The sequence below is a fragment of the Talpa occidentalis genome, unplaced genomic scaffold (genome assembly GCF_014898055.3).
Source record: "Talpa occidentalis isolate TD23 unplaced genomic scaffold, MPIMG_talOcc4v2.1 talOcc4.7, whole genome shotgun sequence".
Lineage (NCBI taxonomy): Eukaryota > Metazoa > Chordata > Mammalia > Eulipotyphla > Talpidae > Talpa > Talpa occidentalis.
Genome location: NW_023605083.1, coordinates 115,167,749 through 115,190,324, shown reverse-complemented (window position 1 = coordinate 115,190,324; position 22,576 = coordinate 115,167,749). Strand labels below are relative to the sequence as shown.

At 47.9% G+C, this 22,576-nt stretch overlaps 1 protein-coding gene across 7 annotated transcripts; it reads left to right on the top strand.

Annotated features, from left to right (window-relative positions):
• Nucleotides 1–247: 247 nt before the first annotated feature.
• On the top strand, nucleotides 248–16,643 carry RSAD1 (radical S-adenosyl methionine domain containing 1). Of its 7 annotated transcripts, XR_008549630.1 has the most exons (11): nucleotides 248–382; nucleotides 762–895; nucleotides 993–1,197; nucleotides 2,201–2,566; nucleotides 2,740–2,803; nucleotides 3,218–3,365; nucleotides 3,582–3,636; nucleotides 4,242–4,345; nucleotides 4,514–4,663; nucleotides 9,680–9,914; nucleotides 10,567–10,711. XR_008549630.1 is itself a non-coding variant. In XM_037493896.1 (10 exons), exons 1-9 carry the CDS (start codon nucleotides 248–250, stop codon nucleotides 4,629–4,631), a joined length of 1,329 nt encoding a protein of 442 aa, XP_037349793.1. In that variant the 3' UTR covers nucleotides 4,632–4,663; nucleotides 16,351–16,643. The 7 variants fall into 7 exon arrangements, 6 of the variants coding, with proteins under 6 accessions (XP_037349793.1, XP_037349791.1, XP_037349794.1 ...); XM_037493896.1 differs by lacking the exons at nucleotides 9,680–9,914; nucleotides 10,567–10,711 and adding an exon at nucleotides 16,351–16,643; XM_037493894.2 differs by lacking the exons at nucleotides 9,680–9,914; nucleotides 10,567–10,711 and adding an exon at nucleotides 8,821–9,226.
• The last annotated feature ends 5,933 nt before the right edge of the window (nucleotides 16,644–22,576 follow it).

The following is a 22,576-nucleotide window of genomic DNA, read 5'->3' as shown; positions in this document are numbered from 1 at the left end:
CCCCGGCAGCCCGGGAAGGCACCGAGCCGCGGCTGCGGTGGGCCCAGCGGCGTCCGGCAGGTGGCGCTGCAGACCCGAGGCTCCAGGCCTCCGGGCGCGGAGGACGCGGCACGCGGTCACGCAGCCCCGCTTCCTTCCGCCGGGGTGACCCACCCAGCCGGCCCTGCGCGCGCCGGAGCGTCTCGGGCGCGTCTCGAGTTCGGATCCTGCTCGGCGCCCCAGGCCGCGCGCCGCCGCGTAACGCGCCATGGCGCTTCCCGGGGCCCGGGCTCGCGGCTGCGCGGCTGCGCTCACAGCGGCCCAGACGCGCCGCCGCGTGGAGGGCGCGAGCGAGGCCTGCGGCTCCGAGCCCCCGGGCCGGCGCGCGGCGCTTTACGTGCACGTGAGTGGGTGGGGGGGGGGCGCGCGGCCCGGACCCACGTGGCCGCTGTCAGGCTGCGAACCCGCCTTCCCTGCCCGCAGCCGAGATGGGTGGGTCGCGGTGCCCAGGCAGGGAATGCCTTGGTTCAGAGATCTGAAGTCTCACCGGTTCCGTGATCCTGACCTAGTGATTTCCCTTCTGCACGTCGTTTTCCCAAATTGCAGTGGATTTAGTAATCCCATTCCGACTTGCCCTGGGGGGTGGGGGTTAGATTGCATAGCCTCGGTGGATGGACCTTGGAAGAGCGCCGGGAGGTGTGTGACTGAACTCTGGACGTAGCTAGGGCCACCTGGAGTCACCCCCTGTCCCACTCAGAGACCCCTGCCCCACTCCCCACTAGTGGCCGTACTGTGAGAAGCGCTGCAGTTACTGCAACTTTAACAAGTACATCCTCCGGGGAGTGGATGAGGCAGCCATGCGGAGCTGTCTGGTGACTGAAGCTCAGACACTGCTGCGGCTCAGTGGGGTGCAGCGGTGGGTATGGAGGCTGGAAGCAGGGTCTTGGGAATTATTGGGGGGGCGGTGTGGATGTTGGATAAGCACAAGACTCACCTCCGTCCTCTTTTCCCAGGGTGGAGTCTGTGTTCTTTGGTGGGGGCACTCCCAGCCTGGCCAGTCCTCACACTGTGGCTGCTGTCCTGGAGGCGGTGGCCCAGGCAGTCCACCTGCCTGCAGACACGGAAGTCACATTGGAGGCCAACCCCACTTCAGCCTCAGGCTCCAGGCTGGCAGCTTTTGGGGCAGCAGGGGTCAACAGGTTGTCCATTGGCCTCCAGGTAACCCAACTTACCCACCCACTCCCAGAGCACTGAGCCCTTCAGTGCTGTCTCTCCTCTGATCAGATTCAGTCATTCATTGAACAAACATTTATTGATTCCTTTTGGGTGCCAGATCCTAGGAGGTACTGAAAAATGTGTCTTGACACTTTTGTCACTATGTAGTTGTCTGCTGCTGGGCTAGACCACTTGCTCCATGAGGCAGGGATCCTGTGCCTTTATTCATCACTGCATTCCAAGCACCCACCGTAGTGCCTAGCACATAGTAGGTACTCAAAAAAGATTTGTTATGTGATTGGAGACACAGGAGGAGGCAGACAGGTGATCAACATGGTAAAGGCTGCCTATAAAGGGCTTTCAGAGTACAGACGGAAGGACACCTTCATCTGATGAAATCATGGAAACCCTCCTAAAATGGAGTTATTTAAATTTAATTAACTTAACAGTTAGACAGCTCTGTGTGGCCAGTGCTTACTGTGTTGGGCAGTGCAGACAGAGAATATTCCATTACCAGAAAAAGTTCTTTCAAATAGTTCTTGTCTATAAGTTGCTCTCATATGAGTCAGCATAATATTTGGAAGCAAAAGTGACAAATGTCAGTTGATGAATCCAGATGAAGTGTTTATTGTGACTACCCCCCCCAACTTTTCTGTAGATTTGAAATATTCAAAATTACAAGTAAAATTTTAAGGCTGGTGGCTTTGAAATCCATCCTAAATTCTTAATCTATCTTGGCAATTGTATAACCTTGGGTGAGCTACCTAAGATTTCTAAACCTCGTTTTTCTCATCTATAACATGGAGCTAATACTGGACAGTTTGAAGAATGAATTGGATGTTGCAGGAAAACATTTGGACATGTGACTCTTCAGCCCTTAGATCCGGCTTGATCACCTGCCTTCCAGCTCCCTGCTGTTCACGACTTTTCCCGTGTGTGTGTCCATGACACTAAAGTCAGTTGACTGTGCTGACCTGCGTGCTTACACTTGACCCTCTCTCCTCAGTCCCTGGACGATGCTGAGCTGCAGTTGCTAGGGCGGACGCACTCGGCTGGCGATGCTCTGCGGACGCTGGCAGAGGCCGGGCGCCTCTTCCCCGGCCGTGTGTCTGTGGACCTGATGCTGGGGCTGCCCACACAGCAGGTTGCACCCTGGCTGTGGCAGCTGCGGGAGCTGCTTCGCCACTGTGACGACCACCTCTCCCTCTACCAGCTGACCCTGGAGCGGGGCACCACGCTCTTCACCCAAGTGCAGCAGGGCTCCCTTCCTGCCCCTGCCCCTGACCTGGCTGCCGAGATGTACCAGGAGGGACGGGCAGTTCTGCAGGAGGCCGGCTTCCGCCAGTATGAGGTCTCCAACTTCGCCCGGAATGTGAGTCCTGGGCTGAAGGGTGAAATGGGCAGTGGCAAACCGAGTTGTGACTGGGGAGTTAGGGCCTTTTGGGGAGAAGGGTCTCGCTTGGTGCTTTCAAGGACTGTGTTGGTGGGTCATTCTAACCGGCCCACTCCTTCACTCTGCACTGACTATTCCCTCCCTCTCCACAGGGGGCGCTTAGTACCCACAATTGGAATTACTGGCAGTGTGGTCAGTACCTTGGCATTGGGCCTGGTGAGTACCCCTGGGGTGACTCAGGACAGTGATGTCACTGCTCTCTTGGGTCACTTACTTGGACTCTTATTTTCACGTTTTCTGATAGATAAAGTGAGACAAAAAATAAATACCTACTTCATAGCGCTGTTGGATATGTATTTTGAGGTGTTTAATATAGTGTCTGGCTCTGGCACTGTGGTTCTTGATCTTCAGTGTGCACCAGAATTATGTGGAAGATATGTTAAAACCCCAATTTCTGGGTCACCCGCAGAATTTCCAACTGGACAAGGCTGGAGTAGAGCCCAAGAATTCACATTTCTAGCATATTAGATGTTGGTAGACCAGGGGTCACACTCTGAGAACTGCTGATTTAATACCTGGCAAGCGTACAGTGTTGGCTGCTAGTAAAGTGGGCATGGTTGTTGTTGTCAGGGGCCCATGGGCGATTTATACCCCAGGGGGCCGGGGGCCACACCCGCGAGGCTCGGATCCAGACCCTGGAGCCTGACAACTGGATGAAAGAGGTGAAGCTCTTTGGTCATGGCACCCGGAAGCGTGTCCCTCTGGGCGAGCTGGAGCTGTGAGCATCTAGGGGCACAGGGGTCTTCATCTGGGGTTTCCCTGCATTCCCCAAAATACCTCCACATGCACACCTTTGTTTCTTGCCATACCCTACCTCTACCCTACCTCGTGCTGCATGCTCCTCATGAGCCCCCCAGTGCATATCCCTGTCTCGGAGCTGAGCAGTGGGACAGGCACAGATCTCTCCAAGAGCCCTTGCTGCATTTCCTTTCAGGCTGGAGGAAGTGTTGGCCATGGGGCTACGCACAGACATGGGAATCACTCACCAGGTAAGAGGTCAAGGGCTTCTACACACACACACACACACACACACACACACACACACACACACACACACACACACACACACACACCACCCCTCCTGTTTCTCTGGGGCTTTGCTCCAACTGGAGTCTGATGGGCAGAAGCGCTGGACAATGTGGTGCAATGGTGAGAACCCTGGGCCAGGGCTGCAAACACTGGGGCTCTAGTCTCTTTCTTACTGTATCCTTAGGCACACATCTCTCTGAACCTCAATTTTCCCAGCTATGGGGGAGGACAGACTAGATTAAGGGATTTCAAATGTTTTTAAGCTGCAGGAAATATAATAGATAATGATCAACTAAACTCAGAGCTGTTCTGGGAGTAGTCAGGCCATAAAACCCTGGCTGGGGCTGGCCATACTCTGACCAGAGGATCAGGGGGAGACCTGGCTTGGTTGGGAGCTGGGTTTCTTCCTGATTATGGAGTAGGGAAAGGTGCCTGCCTCCCTGCTGGCCCATTGGCCCTGCAACCTTTATGCTGGGCTGTCCCTCCTGCACCCCTTTGCCTAGAGTAGCCCTACCAACTAACCACCTTGTGGCCCTTGCACCCCTAAGCCTTCTGGTTTCCCCAGCACTGGAAGCAGTTTGAGCCCCAGCTGACCCTTTGGGACATATTTGGAGCAAGCAAGGAGGTGGAGGAGCTGCTGGAGCAGGGCCTATTGCTGCTGGATCATAGGTATATTGGGGTGGTTTAGGGGCCCCAGGGAACCCTGGCCACAGATCCACAAACCCAAGAGAGATGAAACGAAGGGACCTGTGGGTGTGGGGGGCTTGACAATGGTGGAGAGTGGGGACTGAAATTGGTACGATGAGGCCATCACATCCACTCATCTTGGTTTTCCAGGGGTCTTCGATGTTCCTGGGAGGGTCTAGCTGTGCTGGACTCTCTGTTGCTCACCCTCCTGCCTCAACTCCAAGACACCTGGCAGCAGAGATATCCCTCCCCAGTGCCAGGAGGATGACCACCTTTTCCGGTGTCCCAGGACAGTGCCAGGTGGGCTTTGGGGGATGGGCTGACACTGCCGACATCAGCTCTGGTCATTGGCTGGCTCCAGCATGCCCAGGGACCTGGTGGAGTCAGGTGGATAGAGGGCCTTTCTGATTGAGAATTGGCCTTAAGTCTGCCCACCGCTTCCATAGGAGTATGGTTTCTGTGAGTGCCTGTTATTACTGGACTCTAAAGAAGATCCTGGCTGGCAAACAGTTCTGAACAATACATCTGTATTGTCTGAACAATACATCTTCCACTCTCTACAATAAAGGACAGGACATAGAAGGGACTGAGCTATGCTGGTGGACCCGTGTGCATATCCAGCACGGAGACCTGCTCGAACAAGCCTTGTTTACAAACAGGATATGTCTGGGGTGGCAGGAGCCACAGGCCCGCCTGAGTCCCCTCCTGCATCATAGCCTTTCCACTGTGAGAGTGATGGTGGTGGGAACTAAGCAGAGAGAGGGAAAGGAGGGGAACTCAGGAGTGACCGAGAGCCTAGTAATCCTCCCCTGGCATTCTTGCAGAAATGGTTTTAGGGTTGTATTCGAAGAGCCTGACAAGCCTTCTGGAACCTGCCTTGACTGGGGCCCTCTCCATTATCCTGGCTCCTTCCTGGGTGTGGAATCCTGATTTGTGGTTCGGCTTAGTTACCGGCCAGAGATTGCTAACCTCCTCCCTGCATTTCATTTGGAAGATTTTAAATTTTTAACCTTCAGAAAAGTTGAAAGAATAGTTCACTGTGAACCATAGAGCCTTCATTGCAGGGTGTCTGCAAAGTCTGGCAGTAGGCAGGTATTTATAATGTTATCAAGGATACCTGTGACCTGCAATAAAATGAAAGTATGTTTCCCGTGCTCACCAATGGTTGCGTTTTAACTACATTTACTTTATCTTTGATAGCTAGCTGCCTCGATTCTTTCCTTCCTCCCTTTCTCCTTTTGCTGCACCATTTGAAAGAGTTGTAGACATCAAGCATTTTAACTTGTGTCTCCTTGGAAAAAGAACATTCTCCATATAGCCTCAACACCGTGATCAGTGTAAGAACATTGACATCATGCAGTAGGGTGCAGTCTGTTTTCAGATTTCACAGATGTTTCCCAAACACCTGAAAGCTCTTTGGGGGACACAGACCCCAGTGCAACTGTCTGCTTTACTCTTGGCTATTGTGTCTCTTCTGTGTCTTTGTCTAAACCCCCCTTCCTTTTTCATTTGTTTTCTATGCCACTTAATTTCTTGGCCACTTGCCTTGTACGAAGCCTCCCTTTCTGGCTGTGTCTGATTCTTTCCTAATCATTAGATTTAAGTTGAGTGCTCCTATACATATTATGTAGATATTGTGCAGCTCAAGGTATGGAATGTCAGGCCGATCAACTACCAATAACACTAATTCTGAGCACTTGATGAAGGTGGTAAGTGCCCAATTGCTCCATTGTGCTGGTGCAGTTTTCTCCTTGAAGTTACTAGATTAGGGCCTCCCCTGGTGGCAGTTGAGCACTGGGCTACAAAGCTGCCCGCAGCCTCTGCAGCGCTGGTTACATCCCCGGCCGCCAGCAAGGGTCCCACATGGCACGCAGATCTCTCCTGCCACGCCCGCTGCTCTCCTCAGCAGTGTACTTCATTGTCGGTCTGCCTGTTCTGTTCCCCGCTCTGGCTCTGGTGAATTCTCTCACCCTCCTGCACTTCTGACTGTATCCAGTGCTTGTATAAATAAATAAATAAATCCTTAAAAAAAAAAATTACTAGATTATCTAGAGTGAGAACCTCAAGACCAAATCAGTGTCCTGGTCCTTGACAATCATCTTGTGCAATGATTTTTTGTATCCATTGATACTTCTTCCTAAACCAATGATTAGATTGGGGATAGCAGAGTGGTCAGTTATGACTGTCTTTATTCCATTCACTAACAGACATTCACCCATAGAAAAAGAATTTTCCCTTTTTTTTTTTTTTGAAGGGCTGATATAAACCACAATTTCTAGGTTAAGAGTATGTGTGCGAGAGACAGAGAGAGAGAGAAAGACATTTTCCTATGAAGAGGCTCCATAACTTTCATGCCTTATCATATCAAAGTAATTTAGTACTGCTGCAAATCGGGGCATGCGAAGCTTAGTCTCCAGCTGGGTGACTAAGGATGGGGGTCCCCTGCACCCCTCAGAGTGAGCACATGCATCCCAGGTGCCCAGTGGGTGTGAGTATCAGGCCTTTTCTGACCCTGTGGTAACCTGGTAAGTGTTACCACCTCTCCTTTACTCATGAAATATTCAGCAGGCACTAATGGTGTGCCGGAGACTGTGCCAGCACACACAGAGGAATAAGACCTGTCTCAGCCCTCGAGGAACTCACAGTGTTCATAGATTCGTAAAGAGATAAGTTTCCAGGTTATCAGTCAAGAGCTGCAGGCAGGCTGTGGAAGCCTGCACATCTGGTCCTGAGGGCGGGAGCTGGAGGAGGAAGACATTAGTCTTACTCCCTCTTCTGACCCTGGGGCAGCTTGTCCGATGACCTGTGCTACCCCCCAGAATCTCTTCCTGAGCCTTCCTCTGCTCGTGATATTCAAGAAGCGAGCCAAGAAGCGAGCTGTGGAGCCGGCATGCCATCAGATAACCTGAGTCTGCTCGGGTTTCTCCCCGCTCCAGGGCTCTTGCCACTTGAGATGCCTGGGCCCTCCCTGCTAAACTGCCTTATGAGGCCTGTGCAGAGGGGCTGGTTGGGAGCCAGGACCAGGTGGAGGTGGCACAGATCACCTTTTGTGACTCAGCCTGGCCCCACCCTTGCCAGGTGAATCAGAATCCCAGGGAGGTGGAGCCCAGGAATCTAGTTTTTAAATGCTTCCTTAATGACTGTACTTTGGGAAGCCCTGTCATCTCCTGCCTTCTAGCCTGAGAGGCCAGTGCCAGGAGCACATGGCTACTTCCAGACCTGACAAAGTGGAGTGGGGTCCTTCCCTGTGCATCCTGCGCTTTCTGGGGTTAGGCAAAGGGAGGTTTAGTGTCAAGGTTCCACTGACATTGGATGTAGTCCTTTCCCCACCCTACTGTAAAGCACACGGACACCATTAAAAGGGTCAATAAGCTACACTGGTGACAGGAGATAAGAGGAGTTGGGGACATGTAATTCATGTGAGTGTATGGTTACAACTTGTGTGCAAGAGCTCTGACAATTTTAAAGCCCTGTGATTAAATACCCATCCCCCCACCCAATCAGTGTGACGTAGGCCGGCAGTTTTTTATATATATAAAATAGTTTCCATTTTATATATGGGGACATTCAACCATTCTTGACTCAAGTCATCTATGTAGTAAGTTGCAGACTTGACACTCTGGATACCCAGAACATTCTGTTACAGCATTTTATACTTAATTTACCAGGAATCCAGGTCAGGTAACCTGTCTCTTAGATTAGGCCAATTCCTGACCTCTTTCTGTCCTCTCTGGCTCAGGCTTGAAGCCACCATCACCACCTGATGCTGGGTGGCTTGTGTATCTTCCCTCCTGAAGAGACTAACGAGGAGAAGCCACATGTGCTGTCTCCATGAGGCCACCCACTTCCTGGGGCAGGCCTGTGTACTGCAAAGGAAATGGAAGGCTATAGACTAGATGTTGTGGCCCTCCCCTCCAGCCCAGCATTCTTAGGTGAGAAGGTAATCCCCAAGGTGGTGGTATTAGAAGGTGGGTTCCAAGGGTGACTAAGTCATGAGGGCTCCACCCTCATGAATGGGATTAGTGCCCTCATAAAAGAAACCCCAGAAAGCCCCCTGTCCCTTCATCATGGGAGGAGATGGAGAGGAAGCATGTCTCTGGCCCCGAAGTGGATCCTTGTCAGATACCGAATCTACTGGGACCTTGTCAGACTTGTTAGTTCTAGAACTGTGAGAAATAAATCTTTATTGTTTAAGCCATCCAGTCAATGGTATTTTTGTTGTAGCAGCTTGAATGGACTAAAACAAGGAAGAAATAAGTTGTGTGGTGGATTATATATTGTTAAGGATACATTGTTCTATGTATTGTTCAATATATATTATTGTTTTCTAGCCCTCCTGAGTGTCCCTCTCTGAGGGCCTGAGGGGGATTTTGTAGAGAGAGACATATTACCTGGGACGGGCTGTGACTTGCGCAGCCCTGATTGTAAGAGCCAGTGACTTCTCCCTCTGCTTCCAGGACTCACAATGTTCAGATAGAAACCTTCAGCCTGGGTCCCAGAGCAAAGAAGATCTTAGGCAGAGAAACATGTGACCACAACAGATGTGAACACAAGTGAGAAATTCACATGTTGTAAGCTGGTAGATTTGGGGGCTGTTACTGCAAAGTAATTGAGATTAAATTGGCTGAGGGGCCTCCCTGGTGGCGCAAGAAGTTAAGATGCAACCTATGAAGCAATCCGCAGCCTGTGCAGCACGAGTTCGATCCCCAGCCGGCCAGGGAGCAACCCACATGGTGCATCAGACCTCTCCTGACTCGCCCACTGCTCCCCTCAGCAGTGTGCTCCAGTCAGTCTGCCTGTTCTGTTCCCCACTCTGTCTCTGGTGAATCCTCTCACCCCCGCCCCCGCACCTCTGGCCTATACCCCTGGTCTTATATGAATAAATAAATAAATCTTTAAATAAATAAATAAATTGGCTGATACTATTTATAATCCTACCATTCAAAGCTAACTGCTATTAGGATTCTGATATATGTCTTACTAGACATTCTTACATGCAAATGAAGATTGACAGTCTTAAAAAATGGGCTAATATGCATCTTGCTTTGGAGCTTTCTCATTCTACCTCATCTGCTCTCCTAAAGGGAGCATCTTTCCATGTCAAATATGTACCACTACACGGTTATGCCAAAATTTATTTACCAATTCCTTTTTGGTGAATCAGGTTTTAATTTTTTATTTTTATAAACTCTGTGATAAACCTCTTATGTAAATAGTTTCATGCAGTAGCTTGATCGTTTTCTTAGGTTTGGGATAAATTGCAAGAAGTGGGATTGCTGACTGAGAGTCCACATATCCTTTGTTTGGATTCACCAGGCTAAACTAGCTTCCAGGAAGCCCACCTGGGACACACACCTGCCATATATGGAGCGCGTTGCATGTCTTCACAATTGCGTCAATGGCACACTTGATCAGTTTTCCAAATGATTCCAATCTGAAGAGCACTCTGAGCCCCAGCTCTGTTTTCAGCTAAACTTCTGGCTTCCTAATTTTGTCCATCTGATGATGCTCAAGTTAGAGGACAAAGGACGCCCCCTCTGGGGCCACTGAGGTAGGAACTGTTTGTGCATTTTAGATTACATCTGAATGTCTCTCTTCCAGACCCCCCATCTGGAGAATACCTCTTATCTTCCTCTCTCTGCTTGCCTCCTTTCCCAGAGGGGATTTTAAAAAACCAATTCTTTTTTTATTACACAAACAACATTATAGAAACATTAGACTTCTAAATGAAAAAGAAAAAAATCACCCTCCATCAGTGGCCCCAACAAATTCAACTGTTTTTATGTGCCCATTTCTTCCAGTCCTGGCTTGAATGCGCGGGAGATCATGCCGGATGGTGGTCCTGGCAGAGATGTCCTTTTTCTCCTCCTGCCCCTTTGCTTCTCCTTCGTCACTGGCATTTCCCCCTGTTGTTCACGGTCATCGCTCTCATTTTAATTGTTGCACAATATTCCAACGAATGAATAATTTAATAATTTCTGCCCTGACGTAAGTCACTTAGGTGGTTACCTGTTTTCCTCCTTTGTAAGTAATGCTGCAGTACCTGCTTTCACAGCCACAGTCTCTTCCTTCATTGGAATGACTTCCTCAGGTCAGTTTCCAAGAGGGAGACAGCCAGGTCAAAGGGCATGACTAATGATTCTTGGTGCAATTTGTTATATTGTTTTACAAAGGCTTTTTTTTTTTCCTTTTTGTGCTCCCAGGATAATAATGCTCTTTCTCAGCTGTATAGAAGAAAGCAAAAATTCTACTATCCAGAAATTACCACTACTAACATTTGGACCATCCCTTTAGACACCTGGTACATGGATATATACATCTAGATGGAGAAATAAAAATAATTTTTCACAAAAGGGATCATACTAGTGCCAATTTTTTTTTTTTTTTACTCAACAACATGTTCTAGGTTTTTCTAATTGGGTCTGCCACTACCAGTGCCTGTGAGGCAGCATAATATAGGGCAGTGACACCTGTAAGGCAGACACGGGGCCAAGGATTTTATCTGCATTAGCTCATGTAAGCTCCACAATAACCCGCTGAGGTAAGTTTTATTATTATTGTGCCCATTTACAGAAAGAAACAGCCTCAGAAAAATTGACAGCCCAAGGTCACGTAGCTAGGAAGTGGTGGAGCTGTCACTCAAGTTGAGTTCTCTGGGGCTCCAGAAACAGATGTGTATATAAACAAGACATGAATATATTTCTATTATAAAAAACAATCATAACGAATGAAAGCACTATCGTATCACAGCATAGAAGGTAAAGTGTGAAAATGCCCTTTAAGTTCCCACAGAGATTTGAAGTGCCCATGAATTAAATTTAGGTTCAGCTGCATATGACAGAAAACCAAAGTAGCACAAACAAATGCATTTATTTTTCTTTCTCATAAAAGACATCTGGACACAGCATTTTGAGGTTGTAAAGGGGAACCCATGGTCATTGGTCAGGAAGGACCTAGGATGTGGCTGTGTGCTCTGTATTCTCAGTTTATAATGTCAAACCCTACAGTCTCTACATGTTCTCATACATGTCTTTGGAGCTGCAGTCATCCCATCTGCACTCAGGCAAGGGAAAAGGCTGCAGGGGCAGCACCCTGCTTTGCTCAGCTGAATCAGTCTCTCCCAAAGCGTCTCCCCAAAAGTCCCCCTACCCTATGCCTCAGTTTAGTTCTCATGGCCACCCTTAGCCACAAGGGAGGCTGACAAGTGTAGTTAAAAACAATTTAAACTGTAGGCACTGAGTCATGCTTCCCAGGACACCCTCTCCTTTTTTTTTTTTTTTTTTTAAAGGAGAAAACAGACATTAAGAGGCAATCAGGGCCTCTCCTGGTGGCGCAGGTGGTTTTGAGCTCAGATCTGTGAAGCTGTCCTCAGCTTCTGCAGCGCTTGTTTGATCCTGGCGGGCTGGCGAGGGTCCCACATGGCGCGGCAGACCTCTCCTGTCTTGCCCGCTGCTCCCCTCAGCAGTGTATTTCAGTCAATCTGCCTGTTCTGTTCCCCGCTCTGTCTCTGGTGAATCCTCTCCTTCCCTCCACCCCCCACCCCGCACCTCTGGCCTACATCCCAGCTCTTGTATGCATTTTAAAGTTTACCAACCAATTAAGCATTTTCCATTAAATATTTGTTTACTAATTACTGTGTTGTATATAAGCTCTTCGCTTATTTAGCCAAGGAAAGCCTTGATGACTTCCTGATCTATCTGTCTGTCTATCATCTACCACCTAGATGAATGGATGACTAGATGAGATAGATACTCCAAGTATAATTCTGTCTTCTTTGCTGCAAATATTTCTTCCAGTAGGCTATACTTTTTGTCTTTCATGGCTTTTTACTTTTTTGGAAGTTTTCTAGAAATTTCAAATATTTATCAAGTTCCTCTTTGAATTTTTTTCAGTTTTTATTGAAAAATCATTGATATATATCCCTCTAGATGTCAGCATGATGGTTTGATTTACACATATAGTGAAAAGATGATCACAGTGAGTTCTTCTAACATCCATCATCTCACATAGACACAATAAAAAGAAAGAAGAAGAAAAGGACAAGCCTTCTTGTTGTGATGGGAACTCATAAGGCCTATTCTTTTTTTTTTTTTAAGATTTATATATGCATTCAAGAACTGGGGTACAGGCCAGAGGTGTGGGGAGTGAGAGGATTCACCAGAGACAGAGTGAGGAACAGAACAGGCAGATTGACAGAAATACACTGCTGAGGGGAGCAGGGGGCTAATCAGGAGAAGTCTGTTGCAACATGTGGGTCACCTCCCTGACTGGGCTTGAACTCTCCTGCAGTGGCTGATGATAGCTTGACAGCACTGTCTTTAACCCCTGCGCCACCAGGGAGGTTCCTAGGGCTTATTCTTAACAGCTTTTCTATGTGGCAAACAGCAGTGTTGGCTAAGGCCATAATGTTTTGCATTTTTGCCTTGAGACTTTTTCTCTCAGTTCTAGAGAGATGGTTAACTTTCAAGTTGGCTTTCTCCTCCCAGGAGACAGGGTCTAATGCTGGAAGCTAGGCCCATCCAGCTGCGAATCTCCATTCTGTTCTGCTGCTTCCTACTTGCCCACAGGCTGGACACTTCCTCATCTGGGTTCTAGTTTCCTTGACTATTTATTTATTTATTTATTTATTTATTTATTAAGATTTATTTATTTATGCATACAAAAGCTGGGGTACAGGCCAGAGATGCGGGGGATGAGAGGATTCACCAGAGATAGAGTGGGGAACAGAACAGGCAGAATGACTGAAATACACTGCCAAGGGGAGCTGCGGGAGAGACAGGAGAGGTCCACTGCGCCACGTGGGTTGCTTCCTGGCCGGCCAGGGATTGAACTGCGCTTCAGAGGCTGCGGGTTACTTCATAGTGTGTTGTTTAACACCTTGCGCCACCAGGGAAGCCCCTCCTTGATTATTTAGAGAAGGGGTTGGGCCAGCCCCAGGTCCTCAACTTAGCTTTATATTAGAACCATTGAACTATATCAGAACCACCAGAGGCTCCATAAAATGCCATTCCTGTGGGCCTCCTCAGATCTATAGAATCCACAGTTCGGTACCCAGGAATCTGTATTTTAAATGCTCTCCCATGAATCTGATGTTCACACGAGATTCAGAGCCATTATTCCAGCATGTCTGAGTCGTGAGAGGTGGCTGGCAACCCTTGGGCTCTGTGTGTCCCCAAGCCAGGTGGCCTTGCCTCTTCCTCTTAGGAAACAGCCTCCATTTCACAGGTGGCACGAGCAGTGGCTCCCCCACCCTCTCCACTTCCTCAGGGGTGGACATGGGGTGAGGCAATCATCAGTCTCCTGGGGGGTGGCAGTGCCCATGGGAGGGGGCCAGTGTCACTAGGTGGGTGATCTTAATTAAGTCATTGACTCTAAGAATCTCCATTCCCTCACCTCTCAAAGCCGGGACCCTGCCTTGCTCAAGTTTCTTATAAGGTTGGTGATGGTGATGGATGGATAGAGAGGAAAAGTCCAGTTGAGTTTCCGGCATAAAATGCACCTTTGAGGGCCTCCCCGGTGGCGCAGAGGTTGAGCACTGGGTTGCAAAGCTGCCCGCAGCCTCTGCAACGCTGGTTCAATCCCCGGCTGCTCCCCGGCCACCTGAGGAGGGTCCCACATGGCGCGCAGACCTCTCCTGCCGCCCGCTGCTCCCCTCAGCAGTGTACTTCGGTCCTTCTGCCTGCTCTGCTCCCTGCTCTGGCTCTGGTGAATTCTCTCACCCTCCCGCACTTCTGACTGTACCCAGTGCTTGTACAATAAATAAATAAATAAACAAACAAACAAATAAATAAATAAATCTTTTAAAATAAAAAATAAAAAAATAAAATGCACCTTTGACAGATGTGGTGGTTACTACTATTTGTGTTTCCACTGTTATTTAAACTGCCCCGGGCATAACAGCTCCAAGGAAGACAGTACCCAAACAGGAATTCCTGTTGTTGACAAGACAGGAATAGACCTGTCATTTTTCTATGATGCTGAAACTCATCACAGATAGCCTTGGACTTCCAGCAAAAACTCCCTCTGGCCCAGGGTAGAACTTGCCACCTTCCAGATAGCTGGGCGGGTGTTAGCCCAGGGCAGATGACGGCCTCCAGGCAGCAGCACCCACAGTGGAAGGAAGCACCCCTTACTAGGTGACTCCTTACCCCAGGGCTCTTTGCTGTATCCCAGCAGGTCAGACAGGAGTGGCTCCATTCCTCAGGTGGCTGACCTAACAGGCAGAGACCTGCCTCCCAGACCCCTGACACCTGAAACACAGGTGTCCTCTGCCCCCACCTCTGGACTAGGTGTTTCCTGGTACCCACTGTCTCCATCCTTCCCCAGACTTGGGACCTCCTCATCTGCTGCCCCCTGACTCAACCAAGGGCACCCCGCCCCCACCCTTAAACCTAACCAACTTACACAGGCCTCACTTTCTTGTTAACTTTCTTATTGTGATTAGACCCCCAGTGAGAGGTCAGAACCCCTTTCTGAGAGCTCTGAATGGAGAGCAAGGTGGGTAGGGCCTCAGCTCATGGAGGCTGCTTTAGGTCACTGAGGAAATGCCCCTCCTCAGTGCCTGCCCCTCACAGGCCCTGCATTGCTGTCAGAGAACAAAAAAAAAAATGAGCTATGAAAACTGTCAAGCAGGCAGTCCTAATCTTGAACAATTTTGGGACAATTTACAGACCCCACTCAGGCACATAGCATGGGTGCAGGATGCAGGCCCAGTTCTTAATCGGGCGCTGGACTGTGAACGCTTACCTTCAGGCCCTAGGGTCAGCTGCTTAATTTCTGGCGAGGTACTTGACCCTCTGTACCTCAGTTTCCTCATCTGTACAATGGGGATGCTAATGATATTGCCTGCCTCATGTGATGCTGTTCTACCTTCAAGAAGTTAGCATACATGGCTAAACCAACCAAAGAAAAAGGCATAAATTGGATTTCACCAAAATTAAAAGCTTTTGTATGTCAAAGGGCACTGTCAAGAAAGTAAAACATACCAAACAGGAGAAAATATTTGCAAAGCATCTGTTTGCTAAGAGTTTACTTAATATGTAGCATATACAAATAACTCCTTTAAGTCAACAACAAAAAAGACAGGCAACCTAATTGAAAAATGGACAAAGGTTCTGAACAGACATTTCAACAAAAAATATATACAAGCAGACCATTAGTACATGGAAAGATACTTACCATACTTAGAGCCATAGAGAAAATGCAAATCAAAACCACAAAGAGTGAGAACGTCACACCCACTAGGATAGTTATCATTTGTTTTAGAAGGAAAATAACAAGTGTTGGTGAACATGTGGAGCAATTGGAAGGAATCCGTATACACTGTTGGTGAGAATGTGAAATGTGCAGCTGCCTTGGAAAATGATCTGGCAGTTCCTCAAAAAAGTTAAACTCAGAGTTACCATATGACCAAGCAATTCCACTCCTAAGTATATATCGGAAAGAACTGAAAACGTGTTCACACAAAAACTTGAACACAAATGTTCCTGGCAGCACTATCCACAATAATCAGAGTGGAAACAACCCAAATGCCCAACTGTGGAATGGATAAATGTGAGATAGTCATACAGTAAAATATTATTCAGAGATAAAAAGAAGTGAAGTGCTGATAATGTGCTCCATGGGTGAACCTTGAAAGTGTTTATGCTAAGTGAAGGAGAAACCTTGGTTTCTCCTACATGTCAGGTAGCATGTGGCATGATTTTCAATATAGGAAACATCCAGAAAAGGCAAATCCGTAGACAGGAGCTAGGCGAGTGTTGCCAGAGACGGGAGGGCCAGGGTAGTGGGGAGTGACAGCTGGTGAATGCAAGGCCTCTTTGAGGGATGATAGAAATCTTCTGGAGCTAGATAGTGAAAAGGCTTGCATAACCTTGTGAATATAGTAAAAATCACTGAATTGTATACTTAAAAGTGGTGACTTTTATGTTATATAAATTTATGTTTTGTGAGTTATATCTCAATTTTTAAAAAAGACATCTTTTCAGGCTGGAAACATGGAGGGTACAGAAGAGCAGAAAAAGGTTCCTGCTGTGCTAGAAATCCTTGAGAAAACTGAAAGAATTTTGTGGAGCTGAAGATCAAGTGCCTGAGAAAGAAGCCTACCCAAAGGATGCTTCAAAGGGCAAGGAGGCAGCTTGTCTGTGAAAAAGTTAAACCCAGTCAAGTGTATGGCAGATGTCCTGTCCAGAACCAAAATTCAAATGGCAAGAAGACCTGGCAACATCTGTCTACCTGTGGAACCCAAAGTGACATCAGGGTCCTGTCATCAGGACCAGAGGTATCGATGGTATGATCCAATGGTCTGAAAGGCGTTGCCACTTCTTCGCCCTCGCCAGATCCTCAGAGCACCTTTGTTAAGCTCAGCAGGGCTTCAGTTAGAGCACAAGGATGGTGGCACCATCCACCTCATGGGGCTACCCAAACTGGAAGTCAGTACATGAAATGATTGACAGTGTGTTCATGGCAAAATTAAAAGAGGTGATTTCTTTAACAGATAGCACAGTGACTGCTCACTCTCTTGTAAACATGGCGTCATTGGCATAGAGGATCTGATCCATGAGATTTATGCTGTTGGAAAATGCTTCAAAGAAGCCAGCAATTTCTACTAGCCCTTCAGATGATCTTCTCCACAAGGTGGGATGATGACAAGATCTTCCTTTTGTACAGGATGGAGATTCTGGCAACAGGGAAGGCTAACCAGGACATCAGGCTTATTAGAAGGATGAAGTGAGGTTCGTTGCCAGTTTGAACTGTACTGGACCTGTAGATTGGCCCAGATCAGGCAGAAGATTACAAAGTCCTAAAAGGCAATTTTAAGGACTGAATTCAGTATAAGTGAAAACATTTCTTTATACGCAGTTTCTTCTTTCACTCATTTTAATACTTGGCTTTGAAATCAGTTTTGATTTTACATACTTTATATATATGACAATTGATTTTTATTGTTTTAAATGTTTATTTTCATGAATCATTTTAGATGTTATAAATATATGAAATGTGTTTCCAAAGCTCAAATTACATTTGTTTTTGAAGCCTCAGTCGAGTTGTGAGTTCAGGGCTGCCATGTGGCTCTCCTACTTAAGGTCAGGCTTGTGATAGGACAGGATGCTCAGTGACCTTGGGATTGAAAGTTCTGATTGCGGCTTAGCTCTGTTGCTTGCAAGCTATATGACCTCGGGCAACAAATTTCTGTGCAGGAAGAGTTTTTGGTGGAATCATATTTAATTGCCACAATTTCCTACTTTTGCCATAGAAGAGACTGACTCAGAAAGGCAAAGGACTTAGCCCAAGGTCACCCAGGTTGGCAATTATTAAGCTGGAATTTGAACTACCATTGTGTCGAGCTTGGGATGCTCTGTTAAAATGCAATTTGAGACAGATTAGCAGTGATCTGCTGGTTCTAGTAGGCTAACCCGAGAGTGACAGAAGCTTTTATTGACTGAGAAACCATACTGAAAAAGAGAGTTGGAGAATCAGATTTGAAACTGTGTTTGCATGGCCCTGATTTAATTTCTTATTGCTGCCTTAACAAATTATACAAATTCAGTGGCTTATAACAACACAAATTTACCTTACAGATCCAGAGATCAGAAGTCTAAAAGGGCTAAAATCAAGGTGTGGGCAGACTGTGTTCCTCCTGGGGGCGCTGGCAAAGGAGCCATTCCTTGCCTTTTCCAGTTTCTAAAGGCAACGGCATTTCTGGGTTCCTGGCCATAGCACTCTGGCTTTGCTTCCATCATCAAGTCTTCTCTGACTCTGACTGCCTGCTTCCCTTTTATAAGCACCCTGAGATGACATTGAGCCCATATGGGTAATTCAGGATAATCTCCCATCTCAAAATCCTTAATCACATCTGCAAAATCCTCTTCACCACATAACGTAACAAATTCACAGCTTCTGGCAATGCGGATATGGATGTCTTTGGGGAGCCATAGCTCTGCCTCCCACACTCTAAGAGAGAAATTCTCCTCTAGATTGGAGTGTTCCAGGCCTTAACTATAATCCCTTTCATCTTTACAGTTTTCAGAGTGCTTACACTTTATCTTCTTTTTTTTGCTCCTTGCTTTGAACCTGTCGATGTAGGCAGCACTGAGTCCATTCTGTTAGGGAAGAAGCTGAGACTCAGAGGGGAGTGTTGGTGCTGGGGTCACACAGCTGAGATGTAGGCCCATGGTTCTTCATTTAGCATCATCCCACCCCACTCCTGCTTAACAGTTCCAAGCTATGAGTTAACAAGAATTCCAGTGTCCTCACTGGCAGATGGGGGGCAATTCCTCTGGTACCCCATCATCTAGAGGAAGGAGCCCTCAGGGTGAGCCTTAGCCCTAATTCTGTCCTCTGCAAAACAGCCTTCTCTTGACTGGGACAAGAAGAGAGAGAAAGTGAGGTTGGTAAGGGCACAAAACCTTCGTTTTGGTTCCAGGCCCCAAAACTTGTTGTCCATCCACCCCTGACATGTCCTCAACAGCCACTCAGGCAGATGACCCAGGGCCTGTGTTTGAACTCTTGACCTTGGAGCAAGACCTGACTCTTAAAAGAGTCTTATAGCAAACCTCCTAGGAATGTGTCACAGTGCTTTATGGTTTTGCCTTCCAGAGCTGCTGCTCAGGAGGGGCCAGGCTCTTTCTCCACCGGAGAAGGCAGCTACCCTGAGACTACTGAGGCTTCTCGAGGCTCCCTCCACCCCAGTTCACTGTGGATGTGAACATGTGTCAGATACTGTTATAGGAACAGGGGTGCAGCCTGGAATCTAACAGGCAAGTCTCCTGTTCTCCTCTTATGCTTTAAGGGGTCAGACCATAGTACCCTACAAAAAAGTAAGGGGTAAGGATTCTTAGGAGAGCAAAACAGGAGGTGCCAAGAGAGGGTGGATAACTCAGTGAGACAAAGAGGAGGAAGATGGTCTAGGAAGAGGAAACATTGACATGCCATCCCATTGTCTCCCTTGCTCCTAATCCTAGACTATGTGGTCTCTGAAAAATCTCCCCTTGTGTCCTTCTCCAGAAGGGAACAAGAGCAATTTGAGCTTGGGGCTGGTGCCCAGATTCTGCACATCATGCACCAGGCTGAAGTCAGTGCATTCTGGGAACATTGTCCAGCTGTGGCTGGCCTTCGGGGCCAAGAAGGTAAGATTCCTGCTCCATGTTAGCTATCCAAGCTTCTAGAAAGGAGGGCAGTAATAGAATTTGCCATCTAAGGGGGTGGGGTCCAGACTTGAGGGGATGAGAGGTATGTATGTGGAGGTGTAAGTCAAGTGGTGGGCTGAACTAGGAGGAGCGAGCAGGGATGAAGGGCGTGAGCAAGAGTGAGGGGCTTGAGGACAGAGTGCCCAGCCTCGGGCTTTGGGCTTTGGGAGTCTGTCTAGAAAGGAATGATGCAGCCTATGGAGGAAACGCACTTTCTATTTAGGGAGACTATTCCACCTCTGCAGAGTGGCTGACAACATCCCAGCACCTGGTTGGGTGGAAAAAAACGGAGACACCATGTAATAATTGATGCCATGCCCTCTGTCAACCCAGCCATTGCCTCTTCTGTGGGCCAGTGGAGGTTGCTTGAGTGGAAAGGACACTACTAGATCTGTGTGGCTAAGTGATGCAGTGCCCCGAACTTCTCCTGCAGTCCCCACATGGAGTTCCTGCCTCTGAACTGCCTCCTCTGACAATACTCCCTTAACATCTTAACATCCATGCTCCTGGTTAATCACTACCCCTGAGTACATAGATTAGTTGGAAATCCACATCTGGATGACCCAACTCTGTGTCTAAGCCACCCTGACTTCAGCCCACTCCACTCCAAGAGCTTGTGAATAAATGCTCAATCCCTGGAATAGAATGCAAAATCATGGCAAAATCAAATGCACAGACAAATGGATAAGTAGGAGGTGTTGTGTCCATCCTATGGGACATTATTCAGCCATAAAAAAGGTTAAAGTACTGATACATGGTACATGTCTGAACCTTGGAAATATTATGCTAAGTGGAAGAAGGTAGACAAAAAGACCACATGTTGTAGGATTCTGTTTATAGAAGATACCAGAATAGGCAAACCAGTAAAGAAAAAGTAGGGAAAAAAATAAAGTAAAAAAAATATTTTTTTAAATAAAGAGAAAGTAGATTAGTGGTGCCAGGAGCTAAAGGGAAGAGGAGACTGGGATTGCACAGTGCCCACAGGGTTTCTTTGGGGGTAATGAAAAAGTTCTGGAACTAGAAAAGAGTTGATGGGTGCTCAACACTGTCAATATACTAAATGATGCTGAATTGCATGCATTAAAATGGTGAGTTTTAGGTCATGTGTATTATACCGTGATAAAAAAAAAATGAACATTTTTGGGGAGAAGTTTCCCAACTTTGATCAGATTCTCAACAGGTCAAGGCAGCTCTGACCTTGTCTCTGGTCTGATACTTTTGCAAAGCAGATGATGAAACTGAGGCACAGCTGGAATGAGACCTGTCCAGGTTTTGTATCTGCCTGGCCATGTGCCTCTCCCACCCCTTCTCTTGTCCTTTAACCTTCTCTGAACCCTTCCTGAACACCTCCCTCCCCCACATCTGCCTGCTGCCAGCCAAATTACCCACAAGCAGTATAACCTCCCAAAGTTAAAAGACCTTCCGGAAACTGGGTGCACAGATTAGTTTCATGAGTGTTTGTCTTTTCCTCTGGAGTGGACTCTGAGCTCCTAGAGTGCGAGGAAGTGGTTCTTATTTTCCTCCATATATTACAGAGCTCCTGTGGCGCAGTGGAGGTGAACTGTGTCTCACTCCCTACACTGTTTACCTATAAGGAGGACAGTTAGCTGATAGCCTCCAAGGAACAAACTTTGACTCAGAGATCCAGATCAGGTTGGCCAAGATTTTGTCAGATCTGCAACCCAGTCTGAGGCTCTCCCAACCTTGTCCTGGGCCTAACCATTACCACTATTTTCCAACTCCTCCCCACAGTAAACCTCTTGCACTCATATCTTCATCCCAGTGCCTGCTTTCAGACAGCCCAGCTGACACAGTGTCCACTCTGCAGTATCAGAAGTGCTCAGTAAGTGTTCACTGAATGAAAAGAACTGGAGACTCCCTAGAAAGAAGCAGGTTGGTGTCCAGGCCTCAGAGAGCAGGAGAGGAGGGGCTGCCCATGGAGGATGTCTCAAGAAGTGAGAAGGGTCTAGAGGGGCAGAGAGAAGGGGCCATGTCCTTGGGAGAGGCCCCTAGTGGGGAACACACAAGAGAATCCAGGTGTGGACCAGCTCTGCAGGCATCCTCCCTAGCTCCTTCCTTCTGGGGACCACTGCAGCACCTATCAGAAATGGCTCAGGAGGCACTTTCCAAAGCACCTTGGCTTTGGACTTGGGAGAACCAGGTTCAAATTGTGCCCTTTGCTAGTCTGGTGATTTTATATTCAGTTTTCCCATTTGTGAAGTCCAATTGGGTTGTAAAGCCCAGTTTTCCATCTGTACAATGGGTACAGCAGACACTGGCTCTCCCTAGGTCTAGCATGGTTTTGAGAATTGACTGACGAGACACCAGTTTATGGAGGGCACTGTAGAGGACAGCTTAAATGCACACTCTCAGTCTTTACAGTGGCCCTGTATGGGAAGCATTATGACCCCTTATTTCAGAAATAAGAAAGCCATGCCTCAGAGAGATCAAGGGACAGGCCCATGAAACAGTTAGCAAGCAAGGCAGAATTGGGATTGGAACCCAGTTCCCTCTGGCTCTGAAATGTCTTTATTTCTCCACACACAATTTCTGAGTGACCACTATGTATTAAACTTCACGTTGGAGTGGGGACAAAGAACAGGCGCCCCACTTTCGTGGAGTTCACATTCTCCCACTGAGACTGACAACAGGCAACCACAGTCACAAAATCATTCCAGAAAGCTTTAGGGCTCCGGAAAAAACAATAAACCGAACGCATTTATAAGCCTGAGATAACAGAGAGGGGCCACTTTACACTGGGAGGTCCAGACAGCAGCTCCAAGAACCGCAAATGCGGTGTGAGAAGGCCCCAAGTGCCAGGTGGGGGTACAGCCTGGCTTGTTTGGAAACTGACCTAAGGGACCAACGCGCCCGCGGCAAGCCTGTTAGGGGAAGGTCAGCAGCCGCGAGTAGGGAACAGGCAGGGGCCACGGGACAAACGAAACCAGGGACGCCATCCAGGGGCTCCAGCGAGCTGTGAAAGGAACGCTCCTGTGGCGGCCGCGAAGGGGGACAGAGGGACAGC

Bases quoted from the DNA above. Each gene is read 5' to 3' on its own strand.
- RSAD1 (XM_037493896.1), top strand. From the start codon at position 248: ATGGCGCTTCCCGGGGCCCGGGCTCGCGGCTGCGCGGCTGCGCTCACA. The intron at 2,567-2,739 runs GTGAGTCCTGGG...CCCTCTCCACAG, and splicing joins TCTCCAACTTCGCCCGGAAT to GGGGCGCTTAGTACCCACAA. The intron at 3,637-4,241 runs GTAAGAGGTCAA...TGGTTTCCCCAG, and splicing joins ACATGGGAATCACTCACCAG to CACTGGAAGCAGTTTGAGCC.